Source organism: Bos indicus, chromosome 11 (assembly GCF_029378745.1).
Source record: "Bos indicus isolate NIAB-ARS_2022 breed Sahiwal x Tharparkar chromosome 11, NIAB-ARS_B.indTharparkar_mat_pri_1.0, whole genome shotgun sequence".
Classification (NCBI taxonomy): domain Eukaryota; kingdom Metazoa; phylum Chordata; class Mammalia; order Artiodactyla; family Bovidae; genus Bos; species Bos indicus.
This window is the reverse complement of record NC_091770.1, coordinates 15,166,066-15,191,808: the sequence shown is the minus strand read 5'-3', so window position 1 is coordinate 15,191,808 and position 25,743 is coordinate 15,166,066. Positions and strand designations below refer to the sequence as shown.

General features: G+C 40.6%; 1 protein-coding gene across 3 annotated transcripts in view; it reads right to left on the bottom strand.

Moving 5' to 3' along the window:
- The window catches only part of TTC27 (tetratricopeptide repeat domain 27), a 185,491-nt gene that overhangs the window by 99,255 nt on the left and 60,493 nt on the right, over window positions 1-25,743 (bottom strand). For all 3 annotated transcript variants that reach the window (XM_070798087.1, XM_070798088.1, XM_019969975.2), the window contains exon 10: window positions 5,510-5,623. In XM_070798087.1, the coding sequence (XP_070654188.1) occupies window positions 5,510-5,623 (114 nt within the window). The remainder of the gene's footprint in view (window positions 1-5,509; window positions 5,624-25,743) is intronic.

Genomic DNA, 25,743 nt, shown 5'->3' with positions numbered 1-25,743 from the left:
GAGAAAAGTCAGTCTACTTATAGTCTGAAAGTAGGGTAAGAGTGCAAAGAATATTTATTATTAAAACCTAAGTGAATGTTTTCGGAGAAGGCAATGGCACCCCACTCCAGTACTCTTGCCTGGAAAAATCCCATGGATGGAGGAGCCTGGTAGGCTGCAGTCCATGGGGTTGCTAGAGTCGGACACGACTGAGCGACTTCACTTTCACTTTTCACTTTCCTGCACTGGAGAAGGAAATGGCAACCCACTCCAGCGTTCTTGCCTGGAGAATCCCAGGGACGGGGAAGCCTGGTGGGCTGCCGTCTATGGGGTCACACAGAGTCGACACGACTGAAGCGACTTAGCAGCAGCAGCAGCAGCAAGTGAATGTTTTAAATTCCTAGTATCATCCTTTCTAAGAAAGTTAAAGCAGTCAAATCTGATAATAGTTATACCTACTTTCCTGAGCAGTCTCTGTCATATGCAAAGTGCCCATTCCTCAGTGAGCTCAATCTGGCTCCAGTCTGTGACTCTTGGTAACACACACCTCTAAGGTTCCTTCCGGGACTCAGTCCCCTGTTAAATCACAACGCTGGCCTTCAGGTCTTGACAAATGCCCCTTTAGTGTCTGTTCTGTATGGACCTGGGTATGAGACAGGAAAACATCTGGAGCTACTAAAGATTAACAGCTGGTCTCAGCCAGGAGCAGGCTCTTCCAAAGGTGACCATAATCACCACCCTCACAGGACCCTCAATTTCTGTGGGCTGGGCTAAAGAGCTATATTTTAATAAGCACCTTGCAAGTGGTTCATATGTTCATGCAAGTTTGGGGAAAGTTGCACAAGGCTCTTAAGATGTACACAGGGTGCTGTCCTGGGAGAAACCAATGTGTCAGTTCAACCAACACAATCTGATTCTGTCAAAGAATCTCGAGTGCCCCAGCTGGAAGCTGACTGAAGTGAGCATTTAGTGCCTTTAGACGTGTGGTGGACATTATTCACCCCACTAGTAAGTTCCTCTGCTATGCTTGAGTTTTCACTGTTCTGTAACTTTCTAGATTAAAAAAATTTTTTTTACTATCAACAATATTTTATTGCTTCTCCCTTCTTTTACCTCACTTATCTATGAACCAACTGTCACCTATTTTTTATTAATCTAGTATTATGAAACTCACACCCTGGTTCGGCCCACCAGCCTCCCTCTGGGCAGCATCCTCTCTTGGCCTTAGCCTTGGCCTGTTTCACTCAGCCACATGTACACTCTGTTCCTACACAGGACCACATCCCGATATTATGGGCACTCCACGTTCCCCTCCTCTCACCTAAATTGTACGCCCTGAGAAGCTGAGTTCTGCCACCAAGCCTTGCTCACAAAAGCCTCTGTTCACTTCTTCCTGTCTAAGCTGGTTCAACCCCCTTCCTCCAGATGATGCCAAGTCTTTCACAGATGGGTGCAACAGGGTCAGTCAAAGCATGGACTTTGAAACCCAAGGCAGACCTGGTTTGAATTACAGTCCAGCTATTAGATCTTGGGCAAGTCATTTAAATTTTCTGTGCTTTACTATCTTCATCAATAAAAATATAAGTAGCACCTACTTCCTAGGATTATCTAGCACCTGGCATCTGAGTGATCAGTAAATGGCAGTAACTATACACAGTTCTGAACAAAGAGTAGTAACTACAATGATTCCAATAAAATTAAAGCACAGCCACAGTCGCAGGAGCAAGTTCTGGTATGCTTTTCAGTAACTTTCAAATGCTACGTGTGGTTATTAATGCAGGTAAAGTACAGAGCTAGAATGGAAGACATTTCTCATCTCAGATACCTGAAAAGCTCCATGGCAGGACACAGCACACTAAACATGAAGCACTGTCGTTATCCAATGTTTTCAGTTCTTCCAGGCAGTAATGACTGCTTTCAGTGAGCTATGAAGGACTGGACAGCTTTATTTTCTTGTACCTAGACTTCCCCCTCTTTAAAGTGAGGATAATAGTAACAGTTAACATTCACTGAGCGTTTTCTAATGTGCCAGGTACTATTTCAAGCATTAAATGAAGTCGTTTAACCCTTTGGTATCTGAATGACGGCTCTCTCCATCCTCCAGGTGAGAAAGTGAAGCACAGGTTAGAGGGCTCAGTCTTGGCCACAGTACGTGATCTCTCTTCCTCTTAGACTGTGAGGGCTACAGACAACAAAATTTGGTGCTTTTCTGACAACAGACATTCTGATACTGAAGCAGGCAGAGAAATGGGAAAAGGGAGAAAGACCTGATGATCTGTTTCAGCCGTGAATCCAACCATCTCTGGGACTGGAATACCTCTAGACTTCCCAGCTATAAAAGCCAACAAATATCCCTTTTCATAGCGAGTTTAAGTTGGGTTTTTGTCCCTTAAGTTTCCTTACCAAGACCTGTTCTTGAATTTTACTAAAGTATAAACAGTCTTGAAAAGCTCTGAGCTTCAATCTGTCCTCTATAAGCACCATGCATTTAGGAAAAGGATATTCAAAATAAGTATAAAGATTGAACACAATTCCTCTATTTTGAAGCCACACCCCCTTAGTGGGCAAACCAAACATGACCAAGGTCAGCCTGAATGACTAGATCACATCCCCACCCCACCTCCCTTCCTCAGTCAGTGGCTTCATAATGGCAGCCATATATTTTCCATCCACACAAACAGTCACACATCAAGGTCAATACTGAGCCTGCCAAGTATAACACATGTGGATATACTTTCATGAAGAAGATATGTGAAAACATAATACAGCACAGCACATTCTGACACTAAAACATGGGAGCGAAGACTGGGATGTAGAACAAATGACCAGCCTATAATACAGAGGATGCACATTCTACTCAAGTTCCCATAGACTAGTGAACATGTTTCCAGTTAATCGAGTAGCTAATTCACGGACTCCAGTCTCATCACTTCTAATCACTTCGAGGGTAGTTGTAGTTTATCATTTTTGAAGAAACCCTGTAAGAAAAACTGACATTCCTTTATCTCTTTTCCCTTAAAAAATACAACCAAACAAACTGTGAATTACTACACGCCAAGACCACGACCTTACCCTCAGTGTGATCACAACAACTGCTCTGTTCTTGTTAGCTTCGGCACTAGGCTGAAGATTTGGACTGCAATGATACTAGAAAGGCCAGGCTCTACAACTCTCAGACTGCTAAAGTGCCAGATGAGAATATAACCTTCAATTCACCTAACTCTTAATTACTCCTGCTGCTAAGTCGCTTCAGTTGTGTCCGACTCTGTGCGACCCCATAGACGGCAGCCCACCAGGCCCCGCCATCCCTGGGATTCTTCAGGCAAGAACACTGGAGTGGGTTGCCATTTCCTTCTCCAAGGCATGAAAGTGAAAAGTGAAAGTGAAGTCGTCCAGTCATGTCCGACTCTTCGCGACCCCATGGACTGCAGTCTACCAGGCTCCTCCATCCATGGGATTTTCCAGGCAAGAGTACTGGAGTGGGGTGCCACTGCCTTATTCCTGCTGATGATTAAATAATTCAAAATGGTTTTTTTTTGGGGGGGGCTCATACATGGTTTAGCAGCATAGTGGGATGAGGAAAAAGCTGATTGATAACAGAGAAATAAGTAGTTTATATACTCTGTTGGTAAAAAGCAGGGTATAAATAAATACAACCTTCAGCATTCAACAAACATCCACCAAGTGCCTATTCTGAGTATACAAAATAAGTAAGACACAGAATCGGACCCCTCAAGAAGCTCACATTCTAGCTGTGATGATGGAAAGATTTTCAAATAAAATATAATTTAGTAAATGCTAAAATACAGTATCAAGAACAGATGTTCTAAAAACACTCATTCAAAAGCTGTGAAATCTCAATTATCTTCTACCATTAAGAAAGTCAAATTGCAGCATGAATAGTCTCCAGTGACAGAAAACTGCTACAATCTCAAACTCCCAGAAATTGAAGGGTGAAGAAAAAGGTTCCTGCCATGCAATCATCCTCAGAGGCACAACCACCTGGAGAGGGGCAGATTTAAATTTAAATTAACTGGTTTAAGAGATAACTGAGTAATGAAAATTAATCAGCAAAACTATTTTAATAATGAACATAAAGTAACCTAACATTAATCCTCAACAACTGAGCTGAGTTTATCTAACATTAATATGAATATTATTAGACAAGGATGACATCTGGTTTACACAAGATTTTTTTTGGTTTGAACAAAAGTTAGATGTATGTATGTAGGGCTTCCCTGGTTCAGATGGTAAAGAATCTATCTGCAATGCAGGAGACCTGGGTTCAATGCCTGGGTCAGGAAGACCCAGAAGGGAATGGCTACCTGCTTTAGTATTCTTACCTGGAGAATCCCATGGACAGAGAAGCCTGGTGGGGATCCATGGAGTTGCAAACAATTGGACATGACTGAGCAACTAACACTTTCTCTTTCACTTTGAATGTATGAGGTTTCAATTAATTTGCCTCATATTTGGATTATATGTGTAATATATTGCCTTTACCATACGAAAGCAAAGAAGGAAAAGATGTGCTCTCATGATAAAGAAAGGAGAAGCAAATGGCAACCCACTCCAGTATTCTTCCCCGGAGAATCCCATGGACAAAGGAGCCTGGCAGGCTACAGTCCATGGAGTCACAAGAGTCGGACACGACTTAGCGACTAAACCACCACCACCTAAAGTGGGCTTCCCTGGTGGCTCAGACTGCAAAGAATCTTCCTGCTAATAATGCAGGAGACCCAGCTTCAATCCTTGGGTCAGAAAGATCCCCTGGAAAAGGGAACAGCAACCCACTTTTAGTTGGAGTTTCAATATCAGACTCTCAAAACTAATAGAATGAATAGACAGAGCTTCCAGGGTAGTAAACGCACCAAGTTCTAGGAGGAGGGGGCAGCCTAAGCTCTACAAAGACAGAAGCTCCTCTGCTCAGGACCCTTCCAGACCTTGCCCCAAAACTGCTTCATTCAGCTGCTCATTTATATCCTTTATAATAAATCAGTAATAGTAATTAAGTGTCTCCCTGAGTTTTGTGAGCCATTCTAGCAAATGATCAAACCTGAGCTGAGAAGGAGGTCATGAAAACGCCTAGTTTATAGCCATTCAGTCAGAAGTATCAGACTTGAAATCAGAATCAGAAAAGTGAGGCAGTCTTACAGGACTAAGCTCTTCATGTATGGGGTTTGTACTAACTCCACGTAGTGTCAGAATTGAATTAAATTGTAGGACACCCAATTGATGTCCACAGAGAAGTGAAGACATACTTGGTGTGGAAACACCCACACACTTGGTGTCAGAAGTGTTGAGCAGAGGAACAGCTTTCCTTTAGAGAGGTTAAACACCAGAGTCACAGAGCTCAGTACACAGCTGGGCTTTGGAGTCAAGCAAATTCTAGGACAACACTCTCAAATAATAAAATGTGTTTGAGTAAAATGAAAGCCATCTCATTATTTATACTCATAACAAACATGCATGGTTATTGATAACAATTAAGAGTTGGAAAACTAACAAGAATTGCAACATTAATTCTTACCTGTGTCTGCCTCATTGCTCGTTCCACTCGGCGTGTGCTTCCTCTCTCAAGTTTTGTCCGGAGGATCAAAGCTGATGTCTGAATGGCCCAGAACTTGGGTTGTGAAAGTAAACACTAATGGGGAGGGGGGAAAAAAAAGACCACAAAAGAAATGGATAAACTGGATAATCCACTCTGAATATAGCAAAATTAATATATCAGGATACAGTTGAGTGACGATTTGAAAATCATCTCAGCAAAAAATAAAAGACAACGTGCTTTCAAATATTTTTGGAAAAGAATGTGTTCATTTGAGCAGAATCATTACTTAACTGAGCTGACCTGTTCAGCTGATTAAATTCCTTAAGGAATGAGTCAGAATTATTTCCAGATAATCGAAACAGTAAATGGAATAAATCATACCATTAATTAATACATCTTTTTTATCTCGTAAGTTATACAAATGTAGAAGACCATACTTCTCAAATTTGAAATAAATTTTTAAAAATTATCCAAACTCACAAATGAAAACAAATAATTAGAAATCTAATGCCTTTTCACTTAAAAATACCCTAATCTCCTGATGCAAAGGCACATCAAAGTTTAAGGAAACCATCCTAACATTTTTGAGAATGCTTTCTAGTCCTGGTTAGGGTAGAGAGTCTCTAATTTTAGTTAAATGTTATCCTAGAGGGACATCTTAAGAAAGACTAGCTTATCAGAAAATCATGAATATGCACACACTGAAACCTAGACCCGGAGAAAGCTGTGACCACCATCAGCTCAGAGAGTGCAATAGAAACCACTGAATCTGTCCACAAATGCACGGGGTGAGGATGAGTGGGTTCTGGGTGCACAAGAGCAGGGGGAAAATGTATTCTGATGCAGTAGGGACTGCTCAGTATAATGAACACAATTTAAGCTCTTTGCTGATGACATGGAAACCAACAGTGACCCTGAGTGATCATTCCCCAACAGTAACTTACAGTGAAGGTTGCTTCAAAGAAAGGCAAAAGGCGTAACTGTCTGACAGTTGACCACATCCTTATTTACTTATTTATAATAATCAGATATAAAAAAATCCTAGTTAACTAGAGTCCAATGAATCATTCAAAACCTAGCTGTCCATTAGAAGAAGCTTTTGGTATTTTAAAAGGTAAATCAGACCTCTGAGAACAGGATCTGAGCATCAGTGTTTTTTAAAACACTCTCCAAATAATTCTAAGACATAGCCAAATTGAAGAATTGCAAAGCTAAGCTAATACAAGTGTTGTTTAGTCACTAAATAGTGTCCAACTCTTTTACGACCCCATGGAGTGTAGCCTGCCAGGCTCCTCTATCCATGGGACTCTCCAGGCAAGAATACTGGAGTAGGCTGCCATTTCTTTCTCCAGGGGATCTTCCTGATGTAGGAAATGAACTCTTGTCTCCTGCATTGGCAGGCGGATTCCTTACCGAGCCACCAGGGAAGCCACACGATTATTTGTTTTTTGGTTAAAGGCACTAATAACTCCAAATTCTCATTAAAAGTTAGCAATAAGTCTTTCAATGAAGTATAAATTCTATCACAGTCTCTCCAACTCTTTACTGTACCATGAATGGCCAGCTCACTTTCATCATATCTATTATTTGCCTGGCGGCTGCGACCAACGCACTAAGCGTGGGCGAGAGGAGCTACCCCACATCCGAGGTCAGGGGTAGAAGCTGGGAGGACCCCATGCCCAAAGGGTGGCAGCCAAGAGGAGTTACCCCACGTCCGAGGTGAGGGGCAGCAGCCGAGAATGCCAGGCTGTGATGGTGCAGGAACGGCAGAGAGGAGCTACCCAAGTCCGAGGTCAGGGGCAGCGGCCGGGAGGAGTTACCCCACATCCGAGGTCAGGGGCAGCAGCCGGGAGGAGTTACCCCACCTCCGAAGTCAGGGGCGGCGGCCGGGAGGAGCAACCCCACGTCCAAGGAGTGGTGGCTGCGCGGGCGCAGGAGGGTCTAGAGGAGCTATCCCACGTTGAAGGTCAAGAAGGGCGGCAGTGAGGAGATACCCCTCGTCCAAGGGAAGGAGCAGTGGCTGCGCTTTGCTGGAGCAGCCAAGAAGAGATACCCCACGCCCAAGGTAAGAGAAACCCAAGTAAGACGGTAGGTGTTGCAAGAGGGCATCAGAGGGCAGACACACTGAAACCATACTCACAGAAAACTAGTCAATCTAATCACACTAGGACCACAGCCTTGTCTAACTCAAATGAAACTAAGCCATGCCCGTGGGGCAACCCAAGATGGGCGGGTCATGGTGGAGAGATCTGACAGAATGTGGTCCACTGGAGAAGGGACTGGCAAACCACTTCAGTATCTTGCCTTGAGAATCTCATGAACAATATGAAAAGGCAAAATGATAGGATACTGAAAGAGGAACTCCCCAGATCAGTAGGTGACCAATTGCTACTGGAGATCAGTGGAGAAATAACTCAAGAAAGAATGAAAGGATGGAGCCAAAGCAAAAAGAACACCCAGCTATGGATGTGACTGGTGATAGAAGCAAGGTCCGATGCTGTAAAGAGCAATATTGCATAGGAACCTGGAATGTCAGGTCCATGAATCAAGGCAAATTGGAAGTGGTCAAACAAGACATGGCAAGAGTGAATGTTGACATTCTAGGAAGCAGCGAACTGAAATGGACTGGAATGGCTGAATTTAACTCAGATGACCATTATATCTACTACTGTGGGCAGGAATCCCTCAGAAGAAATGGAGTAGCCATCATGGTAAACAAAAGAGTCTGAAATGCAGTACTTGGATGCAATCTCAAAAACGACAGAATGATCTCTGTTCGTTTCCAAGGCAAACCATTCAATATCACACCAGTAATCCAAGTCTATGCCCCAACCAGTAATGCTGAAAAGCTGAAGTTGAACGGTTCTATGAAGACCTACAAGACCTTTTAGAACTAACACCCAAAAAAGATGTCCTTTTCATTATAGGGGACTGGATGCAAAAATAGGAAGTCAAGAAACACCTGGAGTAACAGGCAAATTTGGCCTTGGAATACGGAATGAAGCAGGGCAAAGACTAATAGAGTTTTGCCAAGAAAATGCACTGGTCATAACAAACACCCTCTTCCAACAACACAAGAGAAGACTCTACACATGGACATCACCAGATGGTCAACACTGAAATCAGATTGATTATATTCTTTGCAGCCAAAGATGGAGAAGCTCTATACAGTCAGCAAAAACAAGACCAGGAGCTGACTGTGGCTCAGACCATGAACTCCTTATTGCCAAATTCAGACTGAAACTGAAGAAAGTAGGGAAAATCACTAGACCATTCAAGTATGACCTAAATCAAATCCCTTATGATTATACAGTGGAAGTGAGAAATAGATTTAAGGGCCTAGATCTGACTGATAGAGTGCCTGATGAACTATGGAATGAGGTTCGTGACATTGTACAGGAGACAGGGATCAAGACCATCCCCATGGAAAAGAAATGCAAAAAAGCAAAATGGCTGTCTGGGGAGACCTTACAAATAGCTATGAAAAGAAGAGAAGCGAAAAGCAAAGGAGAAAAGGAAGGATATAAGCATCTGAATGCAGAGTTCCAAAGAATAGCTAGAAGAGATAAGAAAGCCTTCTTCAGCAATCAATGCAAAGAAATAGAGGAAAACAACAGAATGGGAAAGACTAAGATCTCTTCGAGAAAATTAGAGATACCAAGGGAACATTTCATGCAAAGATGAGCTTGATAAAGGACAGGAATGGTATGGACCTAACAGAAGCAGAAGATATTAAAAAGAGGTGGCAAGAATACACAGAAGAACTGTACAAAAAAGATCTTCACGACCCAGATAATCACGATGGTGTAATCACTCATCTAGAGCCAGACATTCTGGAATGTGAAGTCAAGTGGGCCTTAGAAAGCATCATTACGAACAAAGCTAGTGGAGGTGATGGAATTCCAGTGGAGCTATTTCAAATCCTGAAAGATGATGCTGTGAAAGTGCTACACTCAATATGCCAGCAAATTTGGAAAACTCAGCAGTGGCCACAGGACTGGAAAAGGTCAGTTTTCATTCCAATCCCAAAGAAAGGCAATGCCAAAGAATGCTCAAACTACTGCAGAGTTGCACTCATCTCACACGCTAGTAAAGTAATACTCAAAATTCTCCAAGCCAGGCCTCAGCAATATGTGAACCATGAACTTCCTGATGTTCAAGCTGGTTTTAGAAATGGCAAAGGAATCAGAGATCAAATTGCCAACATCTGCTGGATCATGGAAAAAGCAAGAGAGTTCTAGAAAAACATCTATTTCTGCTTTATTGACTATGCCAAAGCCTTTGACTGTGTGGATCATAATAAACTGTGGAAAATTCTGAAAGAGATGAGAATACCAGACCAGCTGACCTGCCTCTTGAGAAATCTGTATGCAGGTCAGGAAGCAACAGTTAGAACTGGACATGGAACAACAGACTGGTTCCAAATAGGAAAAGGAGTTCGTCAAGGCTGTATATTGTCACCCTGCTTATTTAACTTATATGCAGAGTACATCATGAGAAACGCTGGACTGGAAGAAGCACAAGCTGGAATCAAGATTGCCGGGAGAAATATCAATAACCTCAGATATGCAGATGACACTGCCCTTATGGCAGAAAGTGAAGAGGAACTAAAAAGCCTCTTGATGAAAATGAAAGTGGAGAGTGAAAAAGTTGGCTTAAAGCTCAACATTCAGAAAACGAAGATCATGGCATCTCGTCCCATCACTTCATGGCAAACCGATGGGGAAAGGGTGGAAACAGTGTCAGACTTTATTTTTCTGGGCTCCAAAATCACCGCAGATGGTTACTGCAGCCATGAAAAGAAAAGACGCTTACTCCTTGGAAGGAAAGTTATGACCAACCTAGTTAGCATATTCAAAAGCAGAGACATTACTTTGCCAACAAAGGTCCGTCTAGTCAAGGCTATGGTTTTTCCTGTGGTCATGTATGGATGTGAGAGTTGGACTGTGAAGAAGGCTGAGTGCCGAAGAATTGATGCTTTTGAACTGTGGTGTTGGAGAAGACTCTTGAGAGTCCCTTGGACTGCAAGGAGATCCAACCAGTCCATTCTGAAGGAGATCAGCCCTGGGATTTCTTTGGAAGGAATGATGCTAAAGGTGAAACTCCAGTACTTTGGCCACCTCATGTGAAAAGTTGACTCATTGGAAAAGACCCTGATGCTGGGAGGGATTGGGGGCAGGAGGAAAAGAGGATGACAGAGGATGAGATGGTTGGATGGCATCACTGACTCGATGGACGTGAGTCTGAGTGAACTCCGGGAGTTGGTGATGGACAGGGAGGCCTGGCGTGTTGCAATTTATGGGGTCGCAAAGAGTCAGATACGACTGAGTGACTGAACTGAACTGAAGTGATGGGTACGGGAATTTTCAACTCCAAATCTAGGCCTACTTTCTTATAATAAAAACGAAAACAACAGATTAGGTTACGTGCTCAATGTCACACCTTCGTTAGTAGCAAAAGCTGATTCTAATACTTTTTGGGTCTCTTGATTACCAAAAACATGTTTGTTTGTTTGTTTTTTGGCATAAGCTGCAACCATTTTCACTTTGTAACTGAAATACAGTTGATACAATATTTTTTCAGTTTCTACATGACGATTTGACATTTACATACATTATAAAGGGATTACCCCAAGAAGTCCAGTAACCATCTTTCCCCATGGGGAAATTATATCCCCATGACTTACTTATTATATAGCTGGAGGTTTGTAACTGTTAATCTCCTTTACCTATTTTGCCCACCCCACCTCACTTTCTGGCAGTCACCTGTTTCTTTCTTCAATCTATGAGTCTGTTTTGTTTTGTTTGCGCTTTTTTAGGGTCACCATATAAGTGAGGTCAAGTAGTCCTTCTTGTCTGACTTATAACACCCTCTAGATCCATCCATGTTGTCGCAAATAGCAAGACGTCACCTTTTTTGGCCGCAGAACATCTGCATTGTTTTCTCAACACTTTCTCCAAGGAAGTGGATGACAGTACCCAGGAAACACTGGTAGAGCAATGTAAGTAGAGCATTCAGTGAGGAAAAAAAAAAACTTTAGGAAACTGCTATATTAAAGGGAAGTAGAAGGAGTAAACAAAGAATATACAAATAAAGTAGAAAGAGAATCAGAAGAACTCATTCTTACTGAAGTGTGTTCATTCATTACTTCACTCGAGCACTTACTCTGCACAAGGCAATGTGCACAAGGCCCCAGGGACAGGGCAGTAAGCAAGACAAACAAGGTCCCTGCCCTCAGAGAATGAACATTCTACTGCAATGACTATTAGGTAACCTTCAGTTCAGTTCAGTCGCTCAGTTGTGTCCGACTCTTTGCGACCATGAATCGCAGCACGCCAGGCCTCCCTATCCATCACCGTTCTTCTATTAATATAACTAAGTTCAAAACAAAGAATGAAACTTTTTTCAGTAAGTAAATCTGCATAGTGATTCTCCTACGTACAGTGCATGGCCTTTTTTCTATTCATTTTATTAAAGGGACTGTCTCTGTAACCTCATGACATCATGGAAGAGCACCTAGGAAAAGACTCTGTAAAACAGGGCAGATCATCTCACGTCAGCCAGAGCTTGATCAGAATCCCAGGGAGGTGATTAGCTGGGAAGTCACCTCACCTCTCAGGATCTCAATTTTCATCTCTCTAAAATAGGAACAGTAATTCCCATCTCTCACAAACTTGTGAGGATTATGAACAATAAGCATGAATAGGTGATGCTTAACAAGCCTCTGAGAGTACCTGCTGAAAAACACATCCCCTACCACCGGGATTTCTCCTCCTACAAAGCTTTCTCTCACCCTCGGAAAAAAGGCACCATCCAGAGTGGGCATGGGTGATGGCCCTAACCACTGGCAACTCCCAAAACAGGGCACCCAAGCATACCTAGTATTTTCAGCTGAAGGACTCTGAGGAAACAGCAGATCACTCTGACCTTCACCTCTGAAATAGGTCATAAAACTCTGTGAGAGGTGCCCACCCTCTCACAAAAAGAGGAAAGGAGCATTCTTATCTCTGAAGACAAAGGGATGCTGAGAATCCCAAGAAGCCTAAGTCTCCCCCAGTTTATAGTCCTTACCTTTGCCCTATCACACTCCTCCATGACTGCCCACACTTCGTCAAACCCACCAGGTGCTTAGTCGCTCAGTCATGTCCAACTCTGCGACCCCATGGACTGTAGCCCGCCAGGCTCCTCTGTCCATGGGGATTCTCCAGGCCAGAATACTAGAGTGGGTTGCTATGCCCTCCTCCAGGGGATCTTCCTGACTCAGGAATCAAACCCAGGTCTCCCGCATTGCAGGCAGATTCTTTACTGTCTGAGCCACCAGGCATAAAATACTCAAATTAAACTGTTTCTTCAGGTCTTATAACCTTATGAAGGCTCCCATGTCACACAAAACCTATATTAAGTAAATGTGTGTGCTTTTTTCCTGTTAATCTTTGTCAGTTTAATTTTCAGACCCAGCCTGGGACCCTAAGAAGGCTGAGGAAAACTTTCAGCTTCCAGCCGCATGGTCACTTTACTAATAACATCAAGGGGCAGACCAGTGCAGGCGGTAGGCTTGTCAGTTAAATCCCAGCTTTAAAAGGTTTGCACACCAAAGAGGGGGTGGGGAGATATTTGCCTCAGGAAAACTACCAACTCAGACTGTTTTCTATGCTGGCAAGAGAACAAGAGTTTGCCTGAGACTTTAATGTGAGGGTCAAGCAAAACATTCTCACTTAACGCTGAAAGTAAAATGCAATCTGAAAAATAGACATTTGCAAAGCTTTAAAGAAAGAACTGGCTGGATAATGATATCACAGAAGAATGCATTTATCTTATGTTTGGCTGGGAGATGTCTGACTTGGGAAAGTCTTTCTAAAGGAGGTAATTGCAGATAGGCTTTGTTTAATATATCTTACAAAACACTGCTGCCACAAGGGAAGACTCAATCAGAATATGGGATACACAAAAAGAAAATTAAACAGGTGACACATGCTTTAATGCTTTGTATAGCTGCAGAATGTTCATTTTATTGCTGAATAATATTTCACTGCAATATGCAATCTATTTAACTATTATATTGCTAATGGGCATTTAGGTAATTTCCAATCTGGGAACTACCAGATGTCCAATGAATATTCTAATGTGCTATCAGAATGTGCCATCATGAACATGCTAAAACAGGTTCTTTAGCTCAACACGTATTTCTGTTAGACATGCATTAATACTTAGGAGTGAAACTGCTAGGTCAGAGTATTGAGCTTTCATGAATACTCCAATCTTCTGACAGGTTTTCTACTTTACACTCTTATTAGAAACATTAGAGTCCTTGTTGCTTCATAACCTTGCAACACTCAACACTATCTGTTTTTTGTGGGTTTTTTTTTTGCATTTTAGCCATTCTGGTGAATATTTAGTAGTATTTCATATGGTTAACTTATATGTCTGTTAACAAATTCACATTTCTCTAATGATTAATGAAGCTGAGCACCTTTTAACATGTTAATGACCATTTTAGTCCTCTCTTATAAGTTCCTACTGAAGTCCTTTGCCTCTTGTTTTCTACTGAGTTGTCAAAATTTTTCTTGATAATTTGTTAAATATTCTTATTTTTTGGACACAAGCCCTCTGTCTTTTTGTTGGAGGAGGGTGATAGATTACTATTCTTATTTGACAAATACTTACACAACACATACTTGTGTTGGCAAGGCACTGGTCTAAGTGCCTTACAGATACTAATGGCATCTTTTAATTTTTAAAAAGTGCTTAATATTAATAATAATCTAGTTTATCATTTTTGTTTTATGGTTAGAGCTTTCTTGTTGTTTTTGACTGTCCTAAAGTCTCAAAGATGTTCTCCTATAGTTTCCTCTTAAAAACTTTACCGTTCTGCTTTTCACTTCAACACATTCAATCTGGAATTGATTTTTGTATATTTAGTATGATATAGGGGTTAAGATAGACTGTCTCCATACAAATACAAATCATCTAGTACCATTTATCCAAAAGCCTACCCCTTCCCCACAGCACTGTGGTGCCAACTTTGACATAAGTCAAATGAACCACGTATGTATAGCTCTGTTTTTTGGACTCTCTGTTCCACTGGTTAGTTTTTATTTCCTCGTGTCAAAATGTCTTAATTCAGTGTTTTTCAAACTTTAAAGTGCACAAGAATAATCTAGGCAGATTGTTAAAACAGACTCCTTGGCCCCAACCCCAAAGACTCGGCTTCAGTAGGGTGTAAAGTTAAGCAGGAGAAATTCCATTTCTAACAAGCTCCCAGGTGATGCTGATGCTGCCAGTCCAAGAACCACTACATGTTAAGCTGTCTTAATTGATACAGTTTTATAATAAGTCTTGGTATCTGCCAACCTAAGTACTCCAATTCTGTTCTTCATGACTCCCTTAGCTATTCTTAGCTAAGGAAATGCAAAGGCATTTCCATGTGGATTTTAAAGTCAGCTTGAGTTCCACAAAATCAAAAGGACAGCAGCAGCAGCAGCAACAAAGGAAACAATAACAAGAAAAATCAAGCCACTGGGATTCTGTCAGGGATGGCATTGATAACAGAGGTTAATTTGAGAAGAGCTGAAATTTCAATATTGAGTACTGTATATGAATACTGTATATCCCATGTATATATACACTGTATATCCCATGAATACTATATATCCCTCCATTTATTTAGGTCCTTATCAATTTCTCTTAATAATGTCCTGTTGCTGTTGTTCAGTCACTCAGTCGTGTCTGACCCTTTGTGACGCTACGGACAGCAGCACACTGGGTTTCCCTGTCCTTCACCATCCCAAGTTTGCTTAAACTTATGCCCACTGAATCGGCGATGGCATCCTATCATCTCAACCTCTACTGTCCCCTTCTCTTCCTGCCTTTAATGTTTCCAAGCATCAGGGTCTTTTCAAATGAGTTAGCTCTTCACATCAGGTGGCCAAAGTATTGGAGCTTCAGTATCAGTCCTTCCAATGAATATTCAGGGTTGATTTCCTTTAGGATTGACTGGTTTAATCTCCGTGCAGTCCAAGGGATTCTCAAGGGTCTTCACCAACACCAAAGCTCAAAAGCATCAATTCTTCAGTGCTCAGCCTTCCTTACGGTCCAACTCTCGTATCTATATATGACTACCGGAAAAACCACAGCTTTGACTATACAGACCTTTGTAGGCAAATAATGTCTTTGCTTGTTAATATGTTGTCTAGGTTTGTCATTGCTTTTCTTCCAAGGAGCAGGCATCTTAATTTTATGGCAACAGTCACCATCTGCAGTGATTTTGGAGCCCAAGAAAATAAAGTCTGCCACTGTTTCCATTGTTTCACCATCTATTTGCCATGAGGTGATGGGACCAGATGCCATGATCTTAGTTTTTTCAATGTTGAGTTTTAAGCCAGCTTTTCACTCTCCTCTTTCATCTTTATCAAGAAGCTCTTTAATTTTTTTAATGGCGGAAAGATATATGTAACATAAAACGTACCTTCTTGACCATCTTTAAGTGTACAGTTTAATTATATATATCCACATAGTTGTACAACTAATCTCTAGATTTCTTCTCACCTTGCAACTGAAACTCTATACCCGTTAAACATTTCCCCATTGTCCACACCCTCCCCAGGTGCAATCACCATGCTACTTTCTATGAATTTCACTACTCTAGGTACTTCATACAAATGGAACCATGCAGTTGCAAGTGCTGTCTTTTACAAGTTCATTTATTTTTACCTGGAATTGATTAACTAAAGCAATCTGATGAAGTATTGCCTCACTAAATTGAGTACTATCTAAAAATACAGTAAAAATCAGACACTTAAGAAATTTGGTGTGTTCAACCAGAAGCAATTTGAGAATCAGGACAATGCTACAGAACACTGTGCCTTTTGCAAACAAACTTGCATGTAAGATGGAATTCCCACCACTTTCACGCACCAGGGCAGAGGTCAGAAAGCCCCTAAAAAATGTACAGTGACATTTGTGTCTCTTACAAGTTCTCTCACTGCTCACTTCTCACTGACCAAAACCTCCAAAAGGTGATTCATTGAGCCAGTAGGCTTTTACAAGTGTATAACTTTTCATATACACTTTAATATTTCTATTGTTGCTGTAAAAGTTGAAATAAACTTTTATTTATAGTTAGAATGTTTTATAAGTTAAAGAATCAAGCCACTTCAGCAACTGTTGATAAGGAGTGTAACAAGATACCTTGAGAACAAAAGGGAGCCGGCTCTGCATGCCTCAGCAGGTGTTTCTCACTGAGATATGCCACCTGAGCTGATGCTTGGGCTCAGATTTTAAAAAGGAGACCATCTACCATCTGAGGAAATGCCATTACCTAAAATGCAAGTCAATGAATAGCACTCTACCTCACACTAAAAAGTAAAATTTAATACTATGACATGTTATGTATAGTCAGGCATGATTTTATTTAGCTCTCAATTTCCCACCATATGCAACTCTGCCCTCCCAGAAAAGTAGCAAAGAAAATTCTATAACACCATCAATGAGGACCTGGAGTGTTGTTTCTATAAAAAACAATTTCCTTTCATTCTTATCACTAAACATTTCAAACATTCTTCTTCCAGAGGTCACTAGGACCCTTTACAGGACAGACAGCCAGTCTGTTCCTTTAAATATGAAGGAGCTTTCCAGATAGTTGCTTTTTCCACATATAAATCAAAGCAACTCAGAACTCTCCTGTGAGTGTGTAACTGCTTGGCTATACTAAAGCCAAATCAAATGATGCCCACCCAGGTCAGGCTGACCTTATAAAAGCAAGGATCAAAGAAACACTATAAAAAGCAGAATTATTCCCCCTTCTTAATGAGCAATTTAAAAGAGCATTCATTTGTTAAAATCAGTACCAAATGACAGTAAGCTTAAATTCCAAATGTAATTTAAGACTAATTTAAGACTACTCCAAATGTAGTCTATAAATTACTCCCAGTAGACAAAGAACAGTGGTACAAACACTCTGTCCTTGCTCTGTAGACCATTTCAAAATCAAAGCTATTTTCCCCCCAAGTCCTACTACTGCTCTAAACCAATCTCCCAACAAAGCCACGCGGCTCACCCGTTTCCTTGCCTTTTCTCACATTATCACTCCATCTAGATCCCTTCTGTCTTTCAAGGCCCCTCTAATCCTCCCTGAGGTAACAAACCCTTCTTTGACTGCCCTGTTCCAAATATTTTCTTATTTTCTAAGCAGTTAGGGATTTATCTGTGCTATCAATGTAATTTAAATTGCCTGGTATTGTTAATTACATTTTCATAAGTTTATCGGATCTTGGCTAAATTAAAAATTCCATGAAGGCAAGTCTTATGTTTTATACCTTTATTTCTTCCACAGTATCTAGCAGCATGCTTGGCAAATCCTGAGATTCTGGATTTCCGCTATTACAATACTCTCAAAGCTCTTTTCTCCACTCTGCAAATTTTTATATACAAAGCAGACACCAGGGAGATCGAGCTGGTGGTCATTCAGTTGCCTCAAAAAAGAAAAATCTCCTGCATTCTGGAGATGCTATTTCATCAGCAATGCCAGATGCACCTTTCACAAGGTCATGAAAAGCAGATATATTTTAAACCATACAAATTATTTTTGAACTGAATTGTTCATCCTTTAACACCACGTTAATTCATAATGTCAGATGGCCTAACACTTTTAGCTTCAATGATGGCCAAAAGCAGAAGCACAAAACCATGAGTTTGAATAAGATTCCTCCATATCAAATGTATTACCATCTTAACTAAAATCCCCTTATATTTCTCCTGTCTGGGGACTGGAAGACCCACTGAAGTAAGGTTTTTTCCTTCACATTCTATTTCCTTCACATTACTGATTCTGCCTCTCACCACCCTAATAAACAACAGTAAAATTCACTTTAAAAGTAAAATGTACACAATGATGTCAGTGCTGTCTATTCCTTAAAATGGTTCATCAAATAATATTTAAATGATCTTGCTATTGTGCAGAATGCTTTTTGGACTTATTATTATTTGATACACAAAGAAAATTAAGCATAACTAAAATGCAAGTTATAAAGTATACTAGAAACACATGTGATATATATGAAATCTAGAAAGATGGTATTAATGAACCTATTTTCAGGGCAGGAATAAAGATGCAGACATACAGAACAGACTTGTGGACACATCCCGGGAAGAAGAGGGTGGGACAAAATGAGAAAGTAGCATAGGTATGTATAAACTGTGCCTGTTGTGCTTAGTTACTCAAAAAAAAAAAAGAAACACATGTGAATTTTGAGACTGTTTTTCAGCCTATTACATTTATAAAATTCATATACTGCAGTTTATCATTCACCTGTTGATGGACATTTGCACTGTTTCCAGTTTTAAGCTCTTACAAATTAAACAGCTGTGAACATTTGTGTAAATCTTTGTGGAGCCATACGTCTTCATTTCACAGAGATAAGTACCTGAAGGCGGAACTGATGATTAACTGCGTGAGAAAATGCCAAACTGTGTTCCAGAGTGGTGGTGCCATTTTACGTCACATTACATTCACCATGTGTGAGGATTTCCACCACCTCACAGGGTAACACACCTTTTCAGTGGTGGACAGTTGTATATTGTTGTGGTTTTAATTTGCATTTTCCCAATGACTAGTGATATGAACCATCTCAGCTTCTCTTAATGGGTCATTCGTTTATCCTAATGTCATCAGGTAGTATTTTTTTTTTTTTTTTTTGTCCATAGCTTATAATTGAAATCTGCAGACAAATGGTTCCAAAGAACTTACTTGGCCATCACAGAAGCACTCCAAAAAATTTTAGAATCAGCCTGTCAATTTCTAAGAAAAACAAAAGGTGCGGGGGGTAACCTGGATTTTGATTGCTATTGGATTTATTATTGTGTAATTCTGGAAGACTTGTCAATTTAACAATATTAAGCCTTTCAATCCATGAACATGGTAAGTCTCTCCATTTATTTAAATTTCTTCAATTTCTTAAAGCAATATTTGTCATTTTTAGTGTAGAGGTCTTACAGTTTAGTCAAATTCATCACTAAGTATTTGATATTTTATGCTATTGTGTGTGGTTTTAAAATTACTTTCCCAATTATTACTGCTTGTCTATACAAACATAACTGACTTTCTTATACTGACCTTGTATCCTCAGATGTTGCTCATTAGTGCTAGTAGCTTTAAGTCTATTCTTTAGGGTTTCCCATGTAAAGAATTGCATTGTCTATGCATAATGATAATTGTGTATATTTCTTTCCAATCTGCACTCCCTCTGTATCTCTTTCATGTCTTACTGCACTAGCTGGGATTTTCGGTTCAAAGAAGTGCCACTTTCCTGACCTTAGAGGAAAAAAATTGTTTTTCATCAATGATGATTTTAACTCTAGATTTTTCATCTAAACCTTTTATCGGATTGATGATATTCTCTTCTACTCAGAGTTTACTAAGTTTTTTATAATGAAAGAGTACTGAATTTTTCCAAATGCTGAAATAAATAAATATAATGAGATAATCATTCAGTGTTTCTCCTTTACTGTATTAAAAGATGAACTTCAATGACTACTTAATGTTAAACCAATTTTGCATTCCTGAGATAAAAACTATTTGGTCATGACTAATCATCCTTTTTGTTGCTCTTCAATCACTCAGTCATGTCTGACTCTTTGCAACCCCATGGACTGCAGTACGCCAGGCTTTCCTGTCCTTCACCATCTCCCGGAGCTTGCTGAAACCCAAGTGCACTGAGTCAGTGATGTCACCCAACCATCTTGTCCTCTATCATCCCCTTGTCCTTCTGCCTTCAATCTTTCCCAGCATCAGGGTCTTTTCCAATGAGTCGGTTCTTCACATTCAGTGGCCAAAGTATTGGAGCTTCAGCCTCAGCATCAGTCCCTCCAGCGAATATTCAGGATTGACTTCCTTTAGGATTGACTCGGAGAAGGCAATGACACCCCACTCCACTACTCTTGCCTGGAAAATCCCATGGACGAAGGAGCCTGGTAGGCTGCGGTCCATGGGGTTGTGAAGAGTCAGACATGACTGAGCGACTTCACTTTCACTTTTCACTTTCATGCATTGGAGAAGGAAATGGCAACCCACTCCAGTGTTCTTGCCTGGACAATCCCAGGGACGGGGGAGCCTGGTGGGCTGCCGTCTATGGGGTTGCACAGAGTTGGACACGACTGAAGTGACTTAGGAGCAACTTAGCAGCAGCAGGATTAACTGATTTAATTCCCTTGCAGTCCAAGGGACTCTCACGAGTCTTCTCCAACACTACAGTTCCAAAGCACCAGTTCTTCAGCACTCAGCCTTCTCTATGGTCCAACACTCACATTCATACATGACTCCTGGAAAACCATAGCTTTGACTACATGGACCTTTATAGGCAAGTAATGTCTTCACTCCTTAATATGCTTTCTAGCCTTGTCATTGCTTTTCTTCCAAGTAGAAAGCATCTTTTAATTTCATGGCTGAAATCACAATCTGCAGTGATTTTGAAGCCCAAGATAATAAAGTTGTTCACTCTTTTCATTGTTTCCCCATCTACTTGCCATGAAGTGACTGGACCGGATGCCGTGATCTTAGTTTTTTGAATGTTGAGTTTTAAGCCAGCTTTTCCACTCTCCTCTTTCAACTTCAACAAGAGACTCTTCAGTTCCTCTTCACTTTCTGCCTAAGGGTGGTGTCATCTGCATATCTGAGGTTATTGATATTTCTCCCTGCAGTCTTGATTCCATCTTGTGCTTCATCCAACCTGGCATTTTGGATGATGTATTCTCCATATAAGTTAAATAAGCAAGGTGACAATATATAGCCTTGACGTACTCCTTTCACAATTTTGAACCAGTTAGTTTTTAATGTCTGGTACTGTTGCTTCTTGACATGCATACAGATTTCGCAGGAGGAAGGTAAGGTGGTCTGGTATTCCGATCTCTTTAAGAATTTTCCAGAGTTTCTTGGGATCCACACAGTCAAAGGCTTTAGCATAGTCAATGAAGCAGCAGATTTTTTTCCTGGAATTCTCTAGCTTTTTCTGTGATCCAATGGTCATTGGTAATTTGATCTCTGGTTCCTCTGCCTTTGCTAAATCCAGCTTCTACATGTGGAAGTTCTCAGTTCACACACTGATCTGTTGAAGCCTAGCTTGAAGGATTTTGAGCATTATCTTGCTAGCATGTGAAATGAGTGCGATTGTGCAGTAGTTTGAACACTGCTTGGCACTGCCCTTCTTTGGGATTGGATTGAAAACTGACCTTTTCCAGTCCTGTGGCCACTGCTGAGTTTTCCAAATTTGCTGGTATACTGAGTGCAGCACTTTCACAGCATCATCTTTTAGGATTTGAAATAGCTCAAATGGAATTCCATCACCTCCACTAGCTTTGTTCATAGTGATGCTTCCTAAGGCCCACTTGACTCTACACTCCAGGATGTCTGGCTCTAGGTGAGTGACCACACCATCATGGTTATCTGGGTCATTAACATCTTTTTTGTATAGTTCTTCTGTGTATTCTTGCCACCTCTTCTTAATATCCTCTGCTTCTGTTAGGTCCATACCATTTCTGTCCTTTATTGTGCCCATCTTTGCATGAAATGTTCCCTTGGTATCTCTAATTTTCTTGAAGAGATTTCTAGTCTTGCACATTCTATTGTTTTCCTGTTTCTTTGTATTGTTCAGTTCAGAAAGCTTTCTTATCTCTCCTTGCTATTCTTTGGAACTCTGAATTCAGATGGGTATATCTTTCCTTTTCTCCTTTGCCTTTCACATCTCTTCTTTTCTCAGCTGTCTGTAGGGCCTCCTCAGACAACCATTTTGCTTTTTTGCATTTCTTTTGCTTCAGAGTGGTTTTGATCATCGCCTCCTGTACAATGTTATGAACCTCTGTCCACAGTTCTTCAGGCATTCAATCAGATCTAATCCCTTGAATCTGTCACTTCCACTGCATAATCATAAGGGATTTGATTTAGGTTATACATGAAAAGCCTAGTGGTTTTCCCTACTTTTCTTCAATTTCAGTCTGAATTTGGCAATAAGGAGTTCATGATCTGAGCCACAGTCAGCTCCCTGTCTTGTTTTTGCTGACTGTATAGAGCTTCTCCATCTTTGGCTGCAAAAAATATAATCAATCTGATTTTGGTGTTGACCATCTGGTGATGTCCATGTGTAGAGTCTTCCCTTGTGTTCCTGGAAGAGGGTATTTGCTATGACCAGTGCATTCTCTTGGCAAAACTCTGTTAGCCTTTGACATGCTTCTTTCTGTACTCCAGAGCCAAACTTGCCTGTTATTCCAAGTATCTCTTAACTTCCTACTTTGGCATTCCAGTCTCCTATGAAGAAAAGGACATCTTTTTTTGGTGTTAGTTCTAGAAGGTACTGTAGTTCTTCACAGAACCATTCAGCTTCAGCTTCTTCAACATTAGAGGTTGAGGCACAGACCTGGATTACTGTGATACTGAATGGTCTGCCTTGGAAATGAACCAACATCATTCTGTTGCTTTTGAGACTGCATTTAGTCCTGCATTAAGTACTACATTTAGGATTCTTTTGTTCACAATGAGGGCTACTCCATTTCTTCTAAGGGACTCTTGCCCACAGTATTAGATATAATGGTCATCTGAGTTAAATTCACCCATTCCAGTCCATTTTAGTTTGCTGATTCCTAAAATGTCGACGTTCACTCTTGCCATCTCCCATTTGACCACTTCCAATTTACCTTGATTCATGGACCTAACATTCCAGGTTCCTCTATAATACTGTTCTTTACAGCATCAGACTTTACTTTCACCACCAGACCCATCCAAAACTGGGCTACTTCTGCTTTGGCTCAACCTATTCATTCCTTCTACAGCTATTTCTCCACTCTTCTTCAGTAGCATATTAGGCACCTACCAACCTGGGGAGTTCATCTTTCAGTATTCTATCTTTTTGCCTTTTCATACTGTTCATGGAGTTCTCATGGCAAGAATGCTAAAGTGGTTTGCCATTCTCTTCTCCAGTGGACCACGTTTTGTCAGAAGGTGGGTCATCATCAGAAAACTGGATTAAAGACTATCCTTTTTATACACTGCTATTTCATATATTTTGCCCCAGATCTGTGGTTGTTTACAAGTGTTCACATCCAGTACGTTACTCCAACATGGCTAAAAATAAGGCCACAAATAAGCATTAAGCTTAAGCCATGGTTAACTGTGAAGAAACTTGTCCAGCAGTTACCAGAGTAGATGATGGTAAGAAGAGAGTCATGTAAGATCCCACAAATCCTATTACTCATTCTTTGTCTATTCTTGAAATAAGATACATACAAGTAACCTAGTTCAACTCCAGTCAAAAAATATTTTTTAAGCCTTTGTTTAAAAATAGTTTACCAACAAACTGAAACAAAGCATACCCATCTCCGGCTTCTCTAAAAGCGACCAAGTTATCACCCAAATATAGCTACAAGGCCCATGATCAGAACACCTGTTAAATTAAAATGCATGAGTAACACCTGAGGGGACAAGTATTCAAACCAGAAAGAAAATCAAAATCCTGGGTTACCCTGCTTAATAGAGACAGACATGTCATCATGTAACATGAGGACAAACTATCAGAAGTATCATGGCTGTCTTGCAGTTATACTGCCTATCTTAAAAAATTAAAATGAAGAAATAAGTATACCCTAAAGCTCCTCTTGATGAAAGTGAAAGAGGAGAGTGAAAAAGTTGGCTTAAAGCTCAACATTCAGAAAAAGAAGATCATGGCATCTGGTCCCATCACTTCATGGCAGATAGATGGGGAAACAGTGGAAACAGTGTCAGACTTTATTTTTCTGGGCTGCAAAATCACTGCAGATGGTGATTACAGCTATGAAATTAAAAGACGCTTACTCCTTGGAAGGAAAGTTATAACCAACCTAGATAGCATGTTAAAAAGCAGAGACATTACTTTGCCAACAAAGGTCCGTCTAGTCAAGGCTATGATTTTTCCTGTGGTCATGCATGGATGTGAGAGTTGGACTGTGTAGACAGCTGAGCACTGAAGAATTGATGCTTTTGAACTGTGGTGTTGGAGAAGACTCTTGAGAGGCCCTTGGACTGCAAGGAGATCCAACCAGTCCATTCTAAAGGAGATCAGTCCTGGGTGTTCTTTGGAAGGAATGATGTTGAAGCTGCAACTCCAATGCTTTGGCCACCTCATGTGAAGAGTTGACTCATTGGCAAAGACTGATGCTGGGAGGGATTGGGGGCAGGAGGAGAAGGGACAACAGAGGATGAGATGACTGGATGGCATCACCGACTCGATGGACGTGAGTTTGAGTGAACTCCGGGAGTTGGTGATGGACAGGGAGGCCTGGCATGTTGCGATTCATGGGGTCGCAAAGAGTCAGACACGACTGAGCGACTGAACTGAACTGAACTGAATACCCTAAAAGAAAAAAAAGTATCATTTTTATCTGTAAAAATAGCTAACAAACTTTTGAGTTCACAGTTAAGTGATTATTAAATAGCTTTAAAATTAACAACAGAAAGAGAAAATATATACAACATAATGTGTAACTTCCAAAGGTCTTTTTCCATTTTTCATTGACAGAGTCCTTGGGGCTTCAGGCAGACAGTCAGAAGGCAGGCTGCCAGTATCACTTCACACTTCAGCAAAACTTTTGCCAATGAAAACTGAAACACCTGTATGAATTAACTAAATTGTTCCCATTTTCAACAATGAAAGGAAATTAAAAGCATTACTGAATGTCACTGATTTGGCTCATCTGTAAGGAAATAACGTAGATAACACAGCTAATTTTAAATTATCAAGCCAACACAACATAAATGGCTCTTTAGAACAATGTGGGTTATTTTTACTATGACTCATTCAGTTTTCCTGAAATGTGAGGGAAGAATGTCTCAGAATAGCATTACATAATGACAACGTTAATAAAAAAAGCAAAGTATTCCTCTTAGGACAATCTTCTGCCATTGCTGAATTAAAACCTTTTCCCAGTTCATCTCACACATACCTCAACATGCTACAACAACTTGGAAACACTGGCAAAAATTCTTCCAGAAAAGAGATTTCACCACTATTTTAGTAAACTTTAGGACAGCTGATGAAAACTGAACAAAATTCAGGACCAATAAGCCACTCATCTGGTTCCTAAGTATTTATCACCTGTCCACTGACTGTGGTTCCTGTCCCTCCAAGTGCTCACAATCCTCTGGTAGGGGTAGTGAGATTTCTACTGCACTTGCTCTCCTGTCAACAGAGAAAGAC